The sequence below is a fragment of the Zootoca vivipara genome, chromosome 7, assembly GCF_963506605.1.
Source record: "Zootoca vivipara chromosome 7, rZooViv1.1, whole genome shotgun sequence".
Lineage (NCBI taxonomy): Eukaryota > Metazoa > Chordata > Lepidosauria > Squamata > Lacertidae > Zootoca > Zootoca vivipara.
Window position 1 is genome coordinate 75,099,828 of NC_083282.1, and position 16,123 is coordinate 75,115,950.

The window sequence follows — 16,123 nt, forward strand, 5'->3', positions numbered from 1 at the left end:
GTGGTTAAACCACTGAGCCTAGGGCTTGCTGACCACAAGGTCGGAGGTTCGAATCCCTGTGACGGGGTGAGCTCCCGTTGCTTGGTCCCAGCTCCTGCCAACCTAGCAGTTCGAAAGCACATCAAAAATGCAAGTAGATAAATAGGAACCGCTACAGCGGGAAGGTAAACGGCGTTTCCATGTGCTGCTCTGGTTTGCCAGAAGTGGCTTTGTCATGCTGGCCACATGACCTGGAAGCTATACGCCGGCTCCCTCGGCCAATAATGCGAGATGAGCGCGCAACCCCAGAGTCGGTCACGACTGGACCTAATGGTCAGGGGGTCCCTTTACCTTTACCTATTGGACCTCCAGGAGTTAAACGTTGGTCTGTGAGGCTTTTTTTTTTTTTTTTAACCCATCTGCCAATCAGCTGGCATCGCTCTGATGAGGGGTAACATCCAGGGCTTTTTTCAGCCGAACTCAGTTCCGGCACCTCTCAGGTGGGCTCCCTTGCCATGATAAGAGAACAAAGGAGGTGTTTGTGGTGAGTTCCAGCACCACTTTTCTAGAAAAATAGCACTGGTGAAATCAGCTAGATGGTGCAGGGGGTGTTGATTTTTGGGAACTGGATGCATGCAGCCAAAGCACCGGGATGAGCAAGACTGAAATCCTGCTCAGTTTGGTTGCCTGCAAACCAGAGGTTCAAAGAGCAGCACAGGCTGTTTGCAAAAGAGCTTTCAAATAGCCTCAAACAGTGCTTTAAAGCCCCAACAGTTTGGGCTAGTGTGTAACCCATTTGATCTCGGCTTGCACCCTAGGGCGTTACCTCATTCTTCAAATCCTCTGCAATACACAGAGATTCAGTGGCAGATGTACACAGAGTTCCTTAGCAGAAGGGGTTCCACAAAAGACAGAAAACCTGAAAGCCACCAGTGAGTATTTATCACAAACAGTCCTATTCCCCAGTCAGTGCCCTTTTTGGAAAGTTGGTCTTTCTTTTCTCGGCCATGACATGTGATAATGAAGCAGATGATCAGCAGAGAGCGCTGTGCTCATCCTTTCAAGGGAACAGAGGAAGGTAACCTTTTATTGAGTTCAGGTCACTGATCAATCTGCTTCAGTATTGTGTACACTGACCGACAGCTGTTCTCCAAGCTTTCTGATATATATCATTTCCATGTCTACCTGGGGAAGGTACGAATGTGCTCTCCCACTGAGCTACAGACCTTCAGCCCCCACATTTGAATATTATTATGGTCCGTCTGCATTCTGGACAAATTAAATTGGATGTTTCTTCTGTAAAATTAAGGGACAATGTCAGTATCTATTAGGGTTTCAGCAAGAGGAAGCAGAAGAGGGCAGGACATCACTGGATAATGAAGATTGAATTTGGACTCTGGGAAAAAGATTCTTGTTTACAACTTCTTTCCCAAATCCAACACTTCAGTAGATCTGTACACTCAGGCCTTTTTCTCAGATGGAACTTGCAGGGACTCAGCTCTGGCACCTCTCAGGTGGGCGCCATTGCCATTATAAGAAAACAAGGTGAGTTCCGGCACCTCTTTTTCTAGAAATATAGCACTGTGTACATGTTTGGAGGTGGTTATCCCAAGATAAACTTTACTCTAGTCTGCACGTACGCCAAATAAGTTTCAGACACCCTTCCTTGCTAGCTGCCTTGGCTCCTAACAACGAGAGGCATCATATCTGGTGTTGCAGAACGAGACTTTAATTATTCTATTTCCATTAACTTTCTCTGGCTGGAACAGTTTGCAGCTGAGGACTCAGGACAGACAAGGACACCGAGTGCAGTCTACTCCCTGGTGCACTATGACAGATGGGGAGAAAACGGAGGCTCTGGCACTGATATGTAGCCACATGGAACAGAAGTCAGAAAAACAGCTGAAGGAAGAAACTTAATCCTGGATGTTGAGAATAAGGCATTCAATAGAGGAGGCTCTGTTGTCTGCATGGCAGGCAGAAGTTCAACTGGTGAACTCCATACCACATACAATGGGAAGGAAAAGAGCCTTCTCTGTGGTGGCACCTTCCTCACCATGGAGATTAGGCAGGTACCAAGTGTCAGATGCTTCCAGCATGCTTCTGAAAAGTCATTGTTTTGCTTCGGCATTTCCAGACCATTATTGCCAGATTTAGATTTTAGCACCTTGTTGGTCAAATTCACAGATGACACCGAACTGAGAGGGGTAGCTAATACTGTAGAATACAGAATCATAATTCAAAATGACCTTAACAGATTGGAGAACTGGGCCCAAGCTAACAAAATGAATTTCAATAGGGACCAATGTAAGATTCTGCACTTAGGCAAGGAAGAACCAGATATAGGATGGGGGACACCTGGCTTACTAGCAGTACATGTGAACAGGGCCGTCTCAAGCCGGTCGGGCGCCGTGGCGCGGAGATCGCTCCGGTGCCTTCGCCCTGGTGGGCGGGCGCAGCGCACAGCATGGCTTCCGTGCGGCTTTGCCGCGCAGCGCCCTCCTGCCGACCCAGCGCCCTGGTACCCCGCGCCACCGAGACTACCCCTAGAGCCGGCCCTGCATGTGAAAAGGATCTAGGGGTCTTGGTGGACCACAAGCTTAACATGAGTCAACAGTGGGATGCAGCAGCAAAAAAAAGCTAATGCTATTTTGCATCAACAGAAGTATAGTGTCCAGATCATGGGAAGTAATATTCTGCCTTGGTCAGACCACACGTGGAATACTGTGTCCAATTCTGGGCACAATTTAAGAAGGATGTTGACAAGCTGGAACATGTGCAGAGGAGGGCAACCAAGATGGTCAAGGGTCTGGAAGCCAAGCCTTATGAGGAGCGCTTGAAGGAGCTAGGTATGTTTAGGATAAGAGAAGACTGAGAGGAGATATGATAGCCAACTTCAAATATCTTAAGAGTTGTCACATGGAAGAGGGAACAAGCTTGTTTTCTCCTGCTCTGGGGGGTAGGACTCAAACCAATGGCTTCAAGTTACAAGAAAGGATATTCCAACTAAACATCAGGAAGAACTTTCTGACAGTAAGAGCTGTTCGATTGCGGAACAGTGTCCCTTGGGAAGTTGTGGACTCTCCATCCTTGGAGGTTTTCAAGCAGAGGTTGGATGCCCATCTGTCACGGATGCTTTAGGTGAGATTCCTGCATTGCAGGGGGTTGGACTAGATGACCCTAGGGGGTACCTTCCAACTCTACAATTCTATGATTCTGTGATATTATTTGACTGATATATTTTATTATTTATTGCTTTGTTATTTTTTTGTGGTTGTCAATTGCTTTGGTACTCCCTGGAGTGAAATATTTCTATAAAATTAATAAATATTTTCAGCAGCCACCCTGGGCCATTTCACGAGAGCGTTTCTGAAATGGAACAGCCACCACGAGCCACCAGTGTGGTATCTGCAGGCAACTAGTGTGTCCACCTGAACTTCCTATGGTGTTTATGGAAGGTCTCAGTAAATATCCCCTCAAAAATCCAGGACACAAAGGACCGTTTGCTCTTCCTGCCTCTCCTACATCGAACACATACCTTTAAACATGGTCACATTTCATTGGATGCCGGGACTAGTCACCCACCCTCCCATTTGTTTGAAATTTAAGAGACTTCAGAGGACTTCCCTTTGTGAGTGTGGCAATGGCAGATAGAGGTGCATTTTTCCATTGACTGGAGCAGGGGCAACAGCACATTACTTTGTGGCTCTGCCTCTTTTTCTGCTCTTTTAGCTGTGGGTGCAGCTTTTGTTACATTTCACACCCTTGTGGATTTTGCAACTGGCACCCACAGCGCTTTCTCGAAATTCCCAGTGTGCTCACTAGCACCAAAAGGCTGGCAATTCTTAAGTTTCCTTTAAAAGCATTTGTAATCTCACCCTATAGTTTACCATATAAACACTGGGCAGGGGAAGGTCACCTCATAGGGATTCTTGCATCTCTGAAATTGTCTTATGGATGATGCCTGCCATCTCCAAGAAACAGGAAATTTTACTCATCAGAGAAGAATTCAACTATTGTTATGCTTATCCTGAGATAAAAGAGAGGCAAATCACGAGCCCCTGATCTTTTCAGTAGCCTTTGATTCTCTTTCAGCTGTCAGTTTCTTACTTGCTCCTTGAATGTGCTAAATAAATCAGTTTGATGAAAAATCAGGGCTTCTTAACTGAGAATAACTGATGGTGTAAACATGCCCCTGGGGTGTGTTTCAGTGTGCAGATAATGGCATTTCTCAGCTGTGTTTTAAATGCCAACAAAATTACACAGTAGGCAACATATATCACATGTGATGTCGGCGTGACTTTGGCCCAGGGGGTCCCCAAACTAAGGCCCAGGGGCCGGATGCGGCCCAATCGCCTTCTAAATCCGGCCCGCGGACGGTCCAGGAATCAGCATGTTTTTACATGAGTAGAATGTGTCCTTTTATTTAAAATGCATCTCTGGGTTATTTGTGGGGCCTGCCTGGTATTTTTACATGAGTAGAATGTGTCCTTTTATTTAAAATGCATCTCTGGGTTATTTGTGGGGCCTGCCTGGTATTTTTACATGAGTAGAATGTGTCCTTTTATTTAAAATGCATCTCTGGGTTATTTGTGGGGCCTGCCTGGTATTTTTACATGAGTAGAATGTGTCCTTTTATTTAAAATGCATCTCTGGGTTATTTGTGGGGCCTGCCTGGTATTTTTACATGAGTAGAATGTGTCCTTTTATTTAAAATGCATCTCTGGGTTATTTGTGGGGCCTGCCTGGTATTTTTACATGAGTAGAATGTGTCCTTTTATTTAAAATGCATCTCTGGGTTATTTGTGGGGCCTGCCTGGTATTTTTACATGAGTAGAATGTGTCCTTTTATTTAAAATTCATCTCTGGGTTATTTGTGGGGCCTGCCTGGTATTTTTACATGAGTAGAATGTGTCCTTTTATTTAAAATTCATCTCTGGGTTATTTGTGGGGCCTGCCTGGTATTTTTACATGAGTAGAATGTGTCCTTTTATTTAAAATTCATCTCTGGGTTATTTGTGGGGCATAGGAATTCGTTCATTATTATTTTTTCAAAATATAGTCCGGCCCCCCACAAGGTCTGAGGGACAGTGGGCCGGCCCCCTGCTGAAAAAGTTTGCTGACCCCTGCTTTTGGCCTAACTGCTTAGATTGAATTTAAAAATTATCCTCACACAGAATGAGTCCGAGCCCTCATGTTTGCTGAGGTATGCGGCCTCGGACCCTTGTACTTACGGGACTGCCTCTCCTGGTATGCCCCGCAGAGGACCCTAAGGTCCACAAATCATAACAGCTTAAGGGTCCCAGGCCCTAAAGAAGCCAGATTATCCTCTACAAGGGCCAGGGCCTTTTCAGTGATGGCACCGACCTGGTGGAATGCTCTGTCCCATGAGACTAGGGCCCTGCGGGACTTGATCTCCTTCCGCAGGGCCTGTAAGACAGAGTTATTCCATCTGGCTTTCAATTTAGCCTGATCCCCCGTTCCTTTCCCCCTTCCCTTTTTTTATGAAGAAACCCTTCTGGGTCCTCACATTAAAACTCTTCCCTGGTCTCCTTGCTGGCCTGAGCAGGACTAACTTGGCCACTTAGCCCTGGCGATGCTACATTGATGTTGTATTTTATGCTGTTTTTAAGCTGTTTTTAAAGTCGTTTTTAATCAGAAACCTGAGCCTGGTTTCTAAACTGGGAAGGGCGGGGTATAAATATAAATTTATTACTACTACTACTATTAAAATGGGAAGGTAAGTTAGTTTCCTTTTGAAATATCATCGGATCTAGGGCATTTTTAAAAGATTGTCAGCTGTATATTCATTGGAATGAGGTCCCCAATTCTTGTGTTTAGGGGAGGATCGATGACTCAGTAGCAGAGCACATGCCTTGCATTCAGAGGGTCTCAGGTCCAATTCCCAACATCTCTACTTAAAAGGGTCTCTAGCTGTAGTATTGGGGAAGATGTCTGCATCAGGCTTGCAGCATAATACTAGGCTGGAGAGGCCGGTGGTCTGTATACGGCAGTCCGTGTTGCGTTCCTATGAGCTGCCACACACAGTGGGTGCATCAAGATGGCTGCCACTCACAACTGGGAATACTACCCAAGGGGCACGGCAGCAAGGGCTTAAGATCAGGTAGGAAACTTTGCATCTAGAGGAGATGGTTTGCATCACAGTTCTGTCAGCGTGAATTCTGGCAAAAAGTGCCCTTGGCCCATGCCGCCCTGGCTTATCAACCTCTTTGGCAGTGCCCTAGGCCTAGGAGAAAGGTTCGCTGGTGCCACCCTTGAACCTGCGTCTCCCTCAGATCTTTGCCTCATTTGTTCTCCATAATTCCCAACAATGTAGCACCTGGGATCATTATTAATAGGGACGAGAAATGGACGAGACTGGCAGTGGGTCGCTTGCTTAGGAGATTCACTGAAGCAGAGGAATCCGGCATCATTAATGCAACTGAATTATCTGTTGAATGAAGGATGACATTGAAACTGACATCTGTGTATCACTTCCACATACAGTGGTGCCTCGACTTACAAATTTAATCCGTTCCAAAGGCACCTTCGTAGGTCGAAAAATTCGTAAGTCGAAAAGCGCCATTGGAAACGTGATTTCCCATAGGAATGCATTGGAAACGGAAAAATTCGTAAGTCGAAGCAACCCCATTTAAAAGTTCGTAAGTTGAAAAAACCCTATCTAAAACCGCCGTGGTTTCCGTTCGGATGTTGAGAAATTTGTAAGCGTGCGGCCATTTGCCCCATTCGTAAGTCGAAAAATTCGGTTGTCGAGTCGTTCGTAAGTCGAGGTACCACTGTACAGGCATCCCCTCAAATAAAGGGACCCTTGGCTCTGTTGCAGCAAGGTAAATCTTATTGTCTCAACAAGGACTAGACAAATCCAAGGAGGACTACTTTATCAGACATGGGACCTCCATGTCCAGAGACAATGCACGTGAAAAGAAGAGCATAGCCAAGAGAAGACCATCCACTTTCATGAGCCACTTGTGAGCCCAAGAGGCATCTGGCTGTTTGAAGGAGAGAATGCTGGACTGGATGGATCTTGGTCTGATCCAGCAAGCCAATGCTTTGTTCAAACAAGCTGCTACTTCCTCATAGAAATCACCAGTCATCAGGTGGAAAAAGCACCGCCAACTACTTTGGCCACTGAATTTTGTTTGTTTCTGAAGATCACTGGAAGCATCTAGTCCTGGCCCCTGCTTCTGCTACTGCCCCAAGGCAGTGGAACTGTGGAGAAGGCAATAAAGAGGCTGTAGTTCTGCAACATCCGGGTCAAACTTTCTGCCTCTTCCTTAGTGTGGACCACCATGCCTGCCTGGGATTGTCACGAGAGGGCTTGTAGCTATTTAGAGATCCTGCAGTGAAGGTGTTCACCCCTCCCTTTCATTTCATTCAGATGCCTTTTTTAAATAAAAAAAAGTTAAGATTTGATAAACACAATAACATTGTGTAACTCAGTGGCAGTGATGAAAAAAAAGCATGTCAGTGCAATTTTTGAAATAGTCACCTTGAAATTTGGGGTTTGGCTCTATAGGATAAAGACCTTCCACCAAGCTTAGTTCATACGTTCTGCAATGATGTTCTCCACAGCCGCAGGCAGAGTCAGTTTGGGGGAAGATGACTTTCTCCCCATCCAATTTCCAAATAACAGTTTGATGCATTTGTGTCCTGGGATGCCTCTGTGAATATTCAACCTCCAGAGTGATCAAAATGGGAATGAGAAAGGGTTTGTCTCCCTCATCGTGGTCTTTGTGGCATCTGATACATTCATTTGGTTGGATGCTAGATGACCTCTTGCTTCGTGATGGCAGGTTGAGGGATTGAACTAGGCTGCTTGGCCACAGTTGCAATGGCCCCAGGAAGCAGTTTGTATTGTTCAGCTCCTGAGCCAGCGGGTGGAGAAGGTTGGGGAGTTTCGGGAGTGGCTGTTGAAAGAAAGAAAGAAAAATATGTTATATATACAGTATATATAAAAGCCATTGTACAGGATCAGTCAGAGTATAAAGGATCACATCAAAAGAAGGTTAACAGTGCAACACAATGCATGTTTACTTAGAGGTAACTCCTACCGGGTTCAATAGCATTTCCAAAAGTCTTTACTTTTGATTAGATGTACATGCCAAATATTGTTATGTACTCGTACACTCAGGCAGCCTCTTAAAAAGTGGGAAAATTAAACATTACTCCCTTCTGCTCTTGTCCCATCAATATTCGAACGCTTTCCTTTTAAATATTTCTTCTTCTTTGAAGGATGCGTGTTCTCCCTCTTCACGTACTCATGTAATCATGTACACCAGGCATGTCCAACAGGTAGATCGTGATCTACCGGTAGATCATTGAATGTCTGTGGTAGATCACCGGTAGATCAGTGGCTTCCCCCCCAAAGAAGCTAAAAAACTTTGGCTCCCCTAAACATCTTTGCCCTGCACCCCTAAAATGACCTGAACCACCCAAAGCAGGGCTTTCCTTCCTAAAATAATGCTCAACAACTTTACTGAACCCCCCAAAAGGGGGTAGATCACTGCCAGTTTTTAACTCGAGTAGATCACAGTCTCTTGGAAGCTGGCCACCCCGATGTACACCATCCTATGGGGTATTATTGTGCTTTCTGAAAAGTCTGACTGAGGCTCCTTCCTCCTCCTTTCCTACCGGGAGAGCAGAGCATTATGGGAGATGTTGCTCCCGTTACGCCAGCAAACTGATAAATCTGCATACTAGCTCCACTTACTCGGTTTACCACGACTCAGAACACACACGGCACGCCTAGAGAGCTGGTTCTCTTGTGCAGGAATACTCACACAGCTGCCCATTGTGCATCTGAGCAGGCATTGTGTTGGCCACAATGACGTTTGTCCCCAGGTTCTCCTGGATAAGGTGCGGGTGAAGAGCATGGTGATGAGCGTGAGGAGTGTCACTCGATGACCCTAAATTATACATATATATATTATTCTGAGTATTGCATAATATACGGATATAGTTCTTCTTTTTTTAAAATGCAGTAAAATGGTTACATGCAAAATTCGATGAAACAGAGAATACAGCACAAAGCAATACAGTGGTACCTCGACTTACGAACGAATCGACAACCGAATTTTTCAACTTACGAATGGGGCAAATGGGACTTACGAATTTCTCGACCTCCGAACGGAAACCGCGGCGGTTTTAGATAGGGTTTTTTCGACTTGCGAATTTTTAGATGGGGTTGCTTCGACTTACGAATTTTTCCGTTTCCAAAGCATTGCTATGGGAAATCGCGTTTCCAATGGCGCTTTTCGACTTACAATTTTTTTCGACCTACGAAGGTGCCTTCGGAACGGATTAAATTCGTAAGTCGAGGCACCGCTGTACCATAGTATAACAATACCAGTTCCAAAGTGGCTCAAAAAACCAACAACCCAGCCACGTTTAATTGATTAAAAACCTGAGAAAACAGAATAGTGTTTTTTTTTAACCACCTGACTGTATTATACGAAGCAGGCGCCAGGCAAATGTCACTTTACATGCTGTGAAAACACTGGCAGTCTGTATAGGTTCTCCACAGACAGGTCTGTGAGGCTGGTGGGAGAGCTTTGCTATGGTGGGAGATTGTGACCTCTGAAATGGAGACTCGGCAGATGAGGGGTTCTTAACCTGCCTATCCCCTCTACTGTTATTCCCCTGCAACTTCTCGCCTACTTTGTTTCGAATCATGTCCACCCTCGGCTGTTTGGCAGACCCAGTTCCCTACAGTACATCCAGCTTGTTCCTAACTGAGTTAAATGCACAGGATCCCTGCCCTGAACGGAATCGGGCAACACAAAATGCTTGGATTTCCCAAAGATCCTGAAGCCTCTTAAGGAGATGTCCTGTACGCATATCAGGATGAATGCTCGTTGTCATATAACGGCCTCATAAATCGATCGTGACCAATGCTCCATAAAAACCGGACGTAGTCTAACCACTGTGTAAGTTTTGTGTATGCTAATCAGGATGGATGCTGAATAAGATGGTCCCTGAAATTCAATAGCGAACCCCCCCCCCAAAACCCCACTTCCTGTAGGGTCAACACTCACCTCCTAGCAGCATCTCCTGCAGAAGGTTGTCGATCTTGGCCATGCCAAAGAGCTTAACAAACTGGATCTGCTCAATCATCTGCCAAGTGATGCTCTGGAGGGTGGGCAGGAGGAGGAGGAGTTCCCCAAAGCGTCCCCGTGAATCATACTGCCGGTCATTGATGTAGTCCTCCAGGCTGACCTGAACTTGGTACCGCATTCGCTTGATCTTGATGGGGTCGCTCAGCCCTTTAGCATCTGGGGAAAACCGTAAGAAATTACGGACTATGGCATTTCTCGAGAAAGATGCTGTTTCAAGTGGGAGGTGCCATTGACTTGGGCCGGTCTGGGTGGTCTCCTGAAGCAGTTTGTTCCTTGCATTGCTCAAACTCCTTTGGCAGGCACTGGGGAAGGTGTGCCAGTTTCGTTCTCCTCATCCTGCACTAACACAGACTTTGCATGCGTTCCAATTGTATAAGAGCAAACAGGGATGCTGTGACAACTCCGGCTTATGAAACGGGGTAAACAAATGCGACACAGGACACCTGTGCCTTAACTAGTTATCTATCATCCTTACCTAGTCCCATTTTAGAGCCATCCAAGATGGCAGCCATCACTACATATTCCAGATTTTAACTATATGTTGTGTGAAGAATGATTTCCTTTTGCCTGTCCTGAATTTCTCCCATTCGGCTTCGCCAGATGTTCTGTGTTCTAGGAGAAAAAACACACCTCTCTATTCATTTTCTCTACTTCCCTCACCTGCACTCATGTCGTTGCGAACCTTACTGAATGGTTCTTATTCATGAATAAACATTATAGGAAGGAGGAACTTGGCCATGAGGAAGGGCATTGCTAGACAATACAGTCCTATATTCTGTGGAACCTTCATTTTAATTTTGTTCCCCACACATTGTAGAAAAGCATTTCGCCAGCAGTCTTAAAGGGGTTGGGGCATGGAAGCAGCCTTAGATGCCTCTTCCAAGTTACTGAAAAATCAACACCTACCTGGATCAAAGAAGATGATGGCTTTCAAACATGCGTATTCGTTTTCATCAATCTGCAACTCTTGGAATGTGAGGACTAGCTCATCCAGGATGCGTACAGCCACACGGCTAATCTCCAGCAACTCCGGACAATTACGGGGGATTATGTGGTCATTTCCTGCAGAAGAATTGTTTGTTTTAATTAAAACCCAATTCTATAAAAAATGGTCACTGTTCCCTATTTGTAAATCACAACCCCTTCTTCTTGGGTGGCATACATAGCAATGATAAAACATTTTTTAAAAACCAACCAAAAGAAATTTGAAAACATTCTAAAAACAATTTAAAACATTCTCAGCCAGCACCTCAAGGTTTCCAGGAACAGTGTCATTTCAGCCATCAAGTGCCTGGGTAAATAAAATATGGATGTTTTTGAATTTCTCCTGAAAGTTAACAGGGAGGGAGACAAAATGCATCTCACTAGGGAGGGTATTGCACAAACAGGGAACCACCACTGAAAAGGCCCTGCACAGGTTACTGCCAATTAGACAGCCCCCAGTGATGGCAACATCAGCAAGGCCTTGCGTGCCGATTGTACGATCCAAGATGTCTGGAATTGGGGAAGGAATTTGTTGAGCTATGACATTTTTGTACTGCGCCACTATTTTCTTTCAGAGGACAAAGAAGCAGAAGTGGACAATTAATTCCCCAGTCCACAAAAAGGGTGCTCAGGTTCAAACGAGGGCAGGACTTCTGCACCTTTGACAGTAGCGTAGAAAGGGGAGTTTAAACAGATGTAACTGGCATAATACAGATCTTCTGCACTGTTTCTGAAAGTACAGGAGCCCTGACTTCTTTTGTATCTGGCCATCCTGATTTTTGCTTCCTTTCCTACTGCCCCCCAAAATGACTCACTGATCTACTCAGGAGGAGTAGCAGCATTTTTAAAGTCTAAACTGGATCCTAAACATGTTTCTCTCCAGCAATTCCACTCTATAAATGGCTTGCATTGAGCAAATGGATTTTCTACTTCCAAAACCCACCGAAAACATTTTTTTAAAAAGTTGGATGGGGCCTGTGGGGGTGGGGAGAGTCAGTTTTCAGCCAGTTCAGTCATTGTAAAGTCCATAGCTGTCAACCCTCCCGTTTTTGGCAGAAAACCCCCAAATTTAAATCTGTTTCCCACTGCAAGCCCGGATTGTAAAATACCCTGTAAATCTCCTGGCTCCCGGCTGGCTGCTTGCTCACTTGCCGAGTGCTGCTGGAAATCACCTCTGCGCATGCCCAGTTTCTGCGCATGCCCAGTTTCTGCGCATGCCCGGAAGCAATTTCTGGTGCCCAGACATGCGGACATGGGCAGCCCGGCACCGGAAGTCACTTCTGCGCATGTCTGGACATGCGCAGAAGTGACTTTTGGTGCCGCGCCGCTGCTGATCCCTTATTTTCCAATCCGGAAGTTGACAGCTATGGTAAAGTCCCACTGCTGCAACGTTGTGTTGCTTTGCGGGGGTAGCTCAGGCTGGAGGCAGATGGGAGGTGGTTCTCTATTTTTCAAAGCTGAAGGCAGGAGAAAGGAACCGCAACTCAAAATGTCTACCTACGTCCCACTTTTACCTCTGGTGAAAAGTTCTTGCAAAGTTGGACAAAGGAGTGATGCCTCTTGCAACACACATTTAGATCTTAAATCACCCTGCCTAAATATACCCCCCATGTTATTATGTTTGCTTACAGAACTGTAGAGATAACTGAAAGCCATCAAATCAGGGGTTGGGAACATTTTTGCACTCAAGGGCCACACTCCCTTTCAGGGAGCCATATCCCGGTGTTGGGTGGGGTCAGAGGCAACAGTGGGCAAAGCAACAAATGTGCCCTTTACACCTTTGTGTACAGTAGGCTAGTTTCCACACACACACACATCCAAGCAAGCAAGAAGAATTATTAGAGTTCAATGACATAGTCCAGCCTGGCAAAAACATTCAAGGGGGCGGTACAAAGCAGGGCTGGTGAGGGGTGTGGCTCACGATGGTGTGTGGCCTGGGGAGAATCCCAAGGGCCAGACAGAGAGGGCATTTGGCTCATGAAACTGAGGTTTCCTGCCCCTGAGGTGGGTGACAAAGAAACCGGACAGATTACTGTATTTTTTCGTGTATAAGATTATATTTTTTTCCTAGATTTTTGAAGTTTAAAATAAGGGGTCGTCTTATACATGAATAGTGCATAGTGCATTTTCTTAATTTTGAGTACCAAAAAAACCGGAGGCGTGTTATACACGGAAAAAATACAGTACATTGCCTGCTTCCTTCCAAACCCCCATGCTGAAAAAAAAGTAATACATTACAGTAGGAGATGGGAGTCATGTTGTTATATGATGCACATTTACCTAGGAGTAAGATGTCTTTGAACACCATCGACCTCTTGGCAGCTCCCAGTAGCAGGTGCTCCCCTGCATGGGCCCGTAGCAAAGCCACCTGGAGAAACAAAGGCCTATTATTAGAGGGCTGATGCAAGAGGAGGATAGATGGCAGGGCAGAGGGAGAGAGAGATGATACAACTGCAGAAGAAGAGCACAGAAATTGCAGCTTGCTAAACTACTTCTTTGATTGAAAGGATCACAATATAAGCTGGGCATCTAACGTCATGACCCATAAGGGAATTTGTTTTCTGTAGGCGGGAACAGATGGAGAAGCTCTATACAGTCAGCAAAAACAAGACCTGGAGCTGACTGTAACTCAGATCATCAGCTTCTTATAGCAAAATTCCAGCTTAAACTGAAGAAAGTAGGAAAAACCACTGGGCCAGTAAGATACAATCTGAATCAAATCCCTTATGAATACACAGTGGAAGTGAGGAACAGGTTTAAGGATTTAGATTTGGTGGACAGAGTGCCTGAAGAACTATGGATGGAGGCTCGTAACATTATACAGGAGGCAGCAACGAAAACCATCCCAAGGAAAAGGAAATGCAAGAAAGCAAAATGGCTGTCCAACGAGGCCTTACAAATAGCGGAGGAGAGGAGGCAAGCAAAATGCAAGGGAGAAAGGGAAAGATACAGGAAACTGAATGCAGATTTCCAAAAAACAGCAAGGAGAGACAAGAGGGTCTTCTTAAATGAGCAATGCAAAGAAATAGAGGAAAACAATAGAATGGGGAAAACCAGAGATCTGTTCAAGAAAATTGGAGACATGAAAGGAACATTTCGTACAAAGATTACCATAATCAAGGACAAAAGTGGTAAGGACCTAACAGAAGCAGAAGACATCAAGAAGAGGTGGCAAGAATACACAGAGGAATTATACCAGAAAGATATGGAGGTCTCGTACACCCCAGGTAGTGTGGTTGCTGACCTTGAGGCAGACATCTTGGAGAGTGAAGTCAAATGGGCCTTAGAAAGCACTGCTAATAACAAGGCCAGTGGAAGTGATGATATTCTAGCTGAACTATTTAAAATTTTAAAAGATGATGCTGTTAAGGTGCTACACCCAATATGCCAGCAAGTTTGGAAAACTCAGCAATGGCCAGAGGATTGGAGAAGATCAGTCTACATCCCAATTCCAAAGAAGGGCAGTGCCAAAGAATGCTCCAACTACCGCACAATTGCGCTCATTTCACACGCTAGCAAGGTTATGCTTAAAATTCTACAAGGCAGGCTTAAGCAGTATGTGGACCGAGAACTCCCAGAAGTGCAAGCTGGATTTCGAAAGGGCAGAGGAACCAGAGACCAAATAGCAAACATGCGCTGGATTATGGAGAAAGCTAGAGAGTTCCAGAAAAACGTCTACTTCTGCTTCATTGACTATGCAAAAGCCTTTGACTGTGTCGACCACAGCAAACTATGGCAAGTTCTTAAAGAAATGGGAGTGCCTGATCACCTCATCTGTCTCCTGAGAAATCTCTATGTGGGACAAGAAGCTACAGTTAGAACTGGATATGGAACAACTGAGTGGTTCAAAATTGGGAAAGGAGTACGACAAGGTTGTATATTGTCTCCCTGCTTATTTAACTTATATGCAGAATTCATCATGCGAAAGGCTGGACTAGATGAATCCCAAAGATTGCCGGAAGAAATATCAACAACCTCAGATATGCAGATGACACAACCTTGATGGCAGAAAGCGAGGAGGAATTAAAGAACCTTTTAATGAGGGTGAAAGAGGAGAGCGCAAAATATGGTCTGAAGCTCAACATCAAAAAAACCAAGATCATGGCCACTGGTCCCATCACCTCCTGGCAAATAGAATTAAAAGACGCCTGCTTCTTGGGAGAAAAACAATGACAAACCTAGACAGCATCTTAAAAAGCAGAGACATCACCTTGCCGACAAAGGTCCGTATAGTTAAAGCTATGGTTTTCCCAGTAGTGATGTATGGAAGTGAGAGCTGGACCATAAAGAAGGCTGATCGCCAAAGAATTGATGCTTTTGAATTGTGGTGCTGGAGGAGACTCTTGAGGGTCCCATGGACTGCAAGAAGATCAAACCTATCCATTCTGAAGGAAATCAGCCCTGAGTGCTCCCTGGAAGGACAGATCGTGAAGCTGAGGCTCCAATACTTTGGCCACCTCATGAGAAGAGAAGACTCCCTGGAAAAGACCCTGATGTTGGGAAAGATGGAGGGCACTAGGAGAAGGGGACGACAGAGGACAAGATGGTTGGACAGTGTTCTCGAAGCTACGAACATGAGTTTGACCAAACTGCGGGAGGCAGTGCAAGACAGGAGTGCCTGGCGTGCTATGGTCCATGGGGTCACGAAGAGTCGGACACGACTAAACGACTAAACAACAAGGTGGGAACACAACACGGAGGAACAGCAATTCCTGTGGAACTTGCTTGTTAGAGCACATGCACAGCTCTCCCTAGAGAAGGGGATCAATGGAGTCTCCTTTCCCTTTCTCTACTGGTGTTTGCCACCACAAGCATCCCAGGCATCACTTACAACAGCAGGCTAGTGAGCACATCCTATAAATTCCCACAAGGGAAGTACTCGCCCTTCAGTTTTTCAGGAACTGGCACAGTATGTCTCATGTTCAACAGGATATGGGAGGGACGGGACCTCTAAATTGCTTGGTAATGTGGCCTGATCTTTCATCAACTTCTCGGGACTAGTTGTTGTTGGCACCTGTCTGTCT

At 45.4% G+C, this 16,123-nt stretch overlaps 1 protein-coding gene across 2 annotated transcripts in view; it reads right to left on the minus strand.

Annotated features, from left to right (window-relative positions):
• Positions 1-361: 361 nt before the first annotated feature.
• HNF4A (hepatocyte nuclear factor 4 alpha) overlaps positions 362-16,123 on the minus strand; it is a 72,425-nt gene continuing 56,663 nt past the window's right edge. For both annotated transcript variants that reach the window (XM_035121412.2, XM_035121411.2), the window contains exons 6-10: positions 13,380-13,467; positions 11,022-11,177; positions 10,035-10,271; positions 8,781-8,906; positions 362-7,907 (exon numbers count right to left, since the gene is read on the minus strand). In XM_035121412.2, the coding sequence (XP_034977303.1) occupies positions 7,765-7,907; positions 8,781-8,906; positions 10,035-10,271; positions 11,022-11,177; positions 13,380-13,467 (750 nt within the window). In that variant the 3' untranslated portion in view covers positions 362-7,764. The remainder of the gene's footprint in view (positions 7,908-8,780; positions 8,907-10,034; positions 10,272-11,021; positions 11,178-13,379; positions 13,468-16,123) is intronic.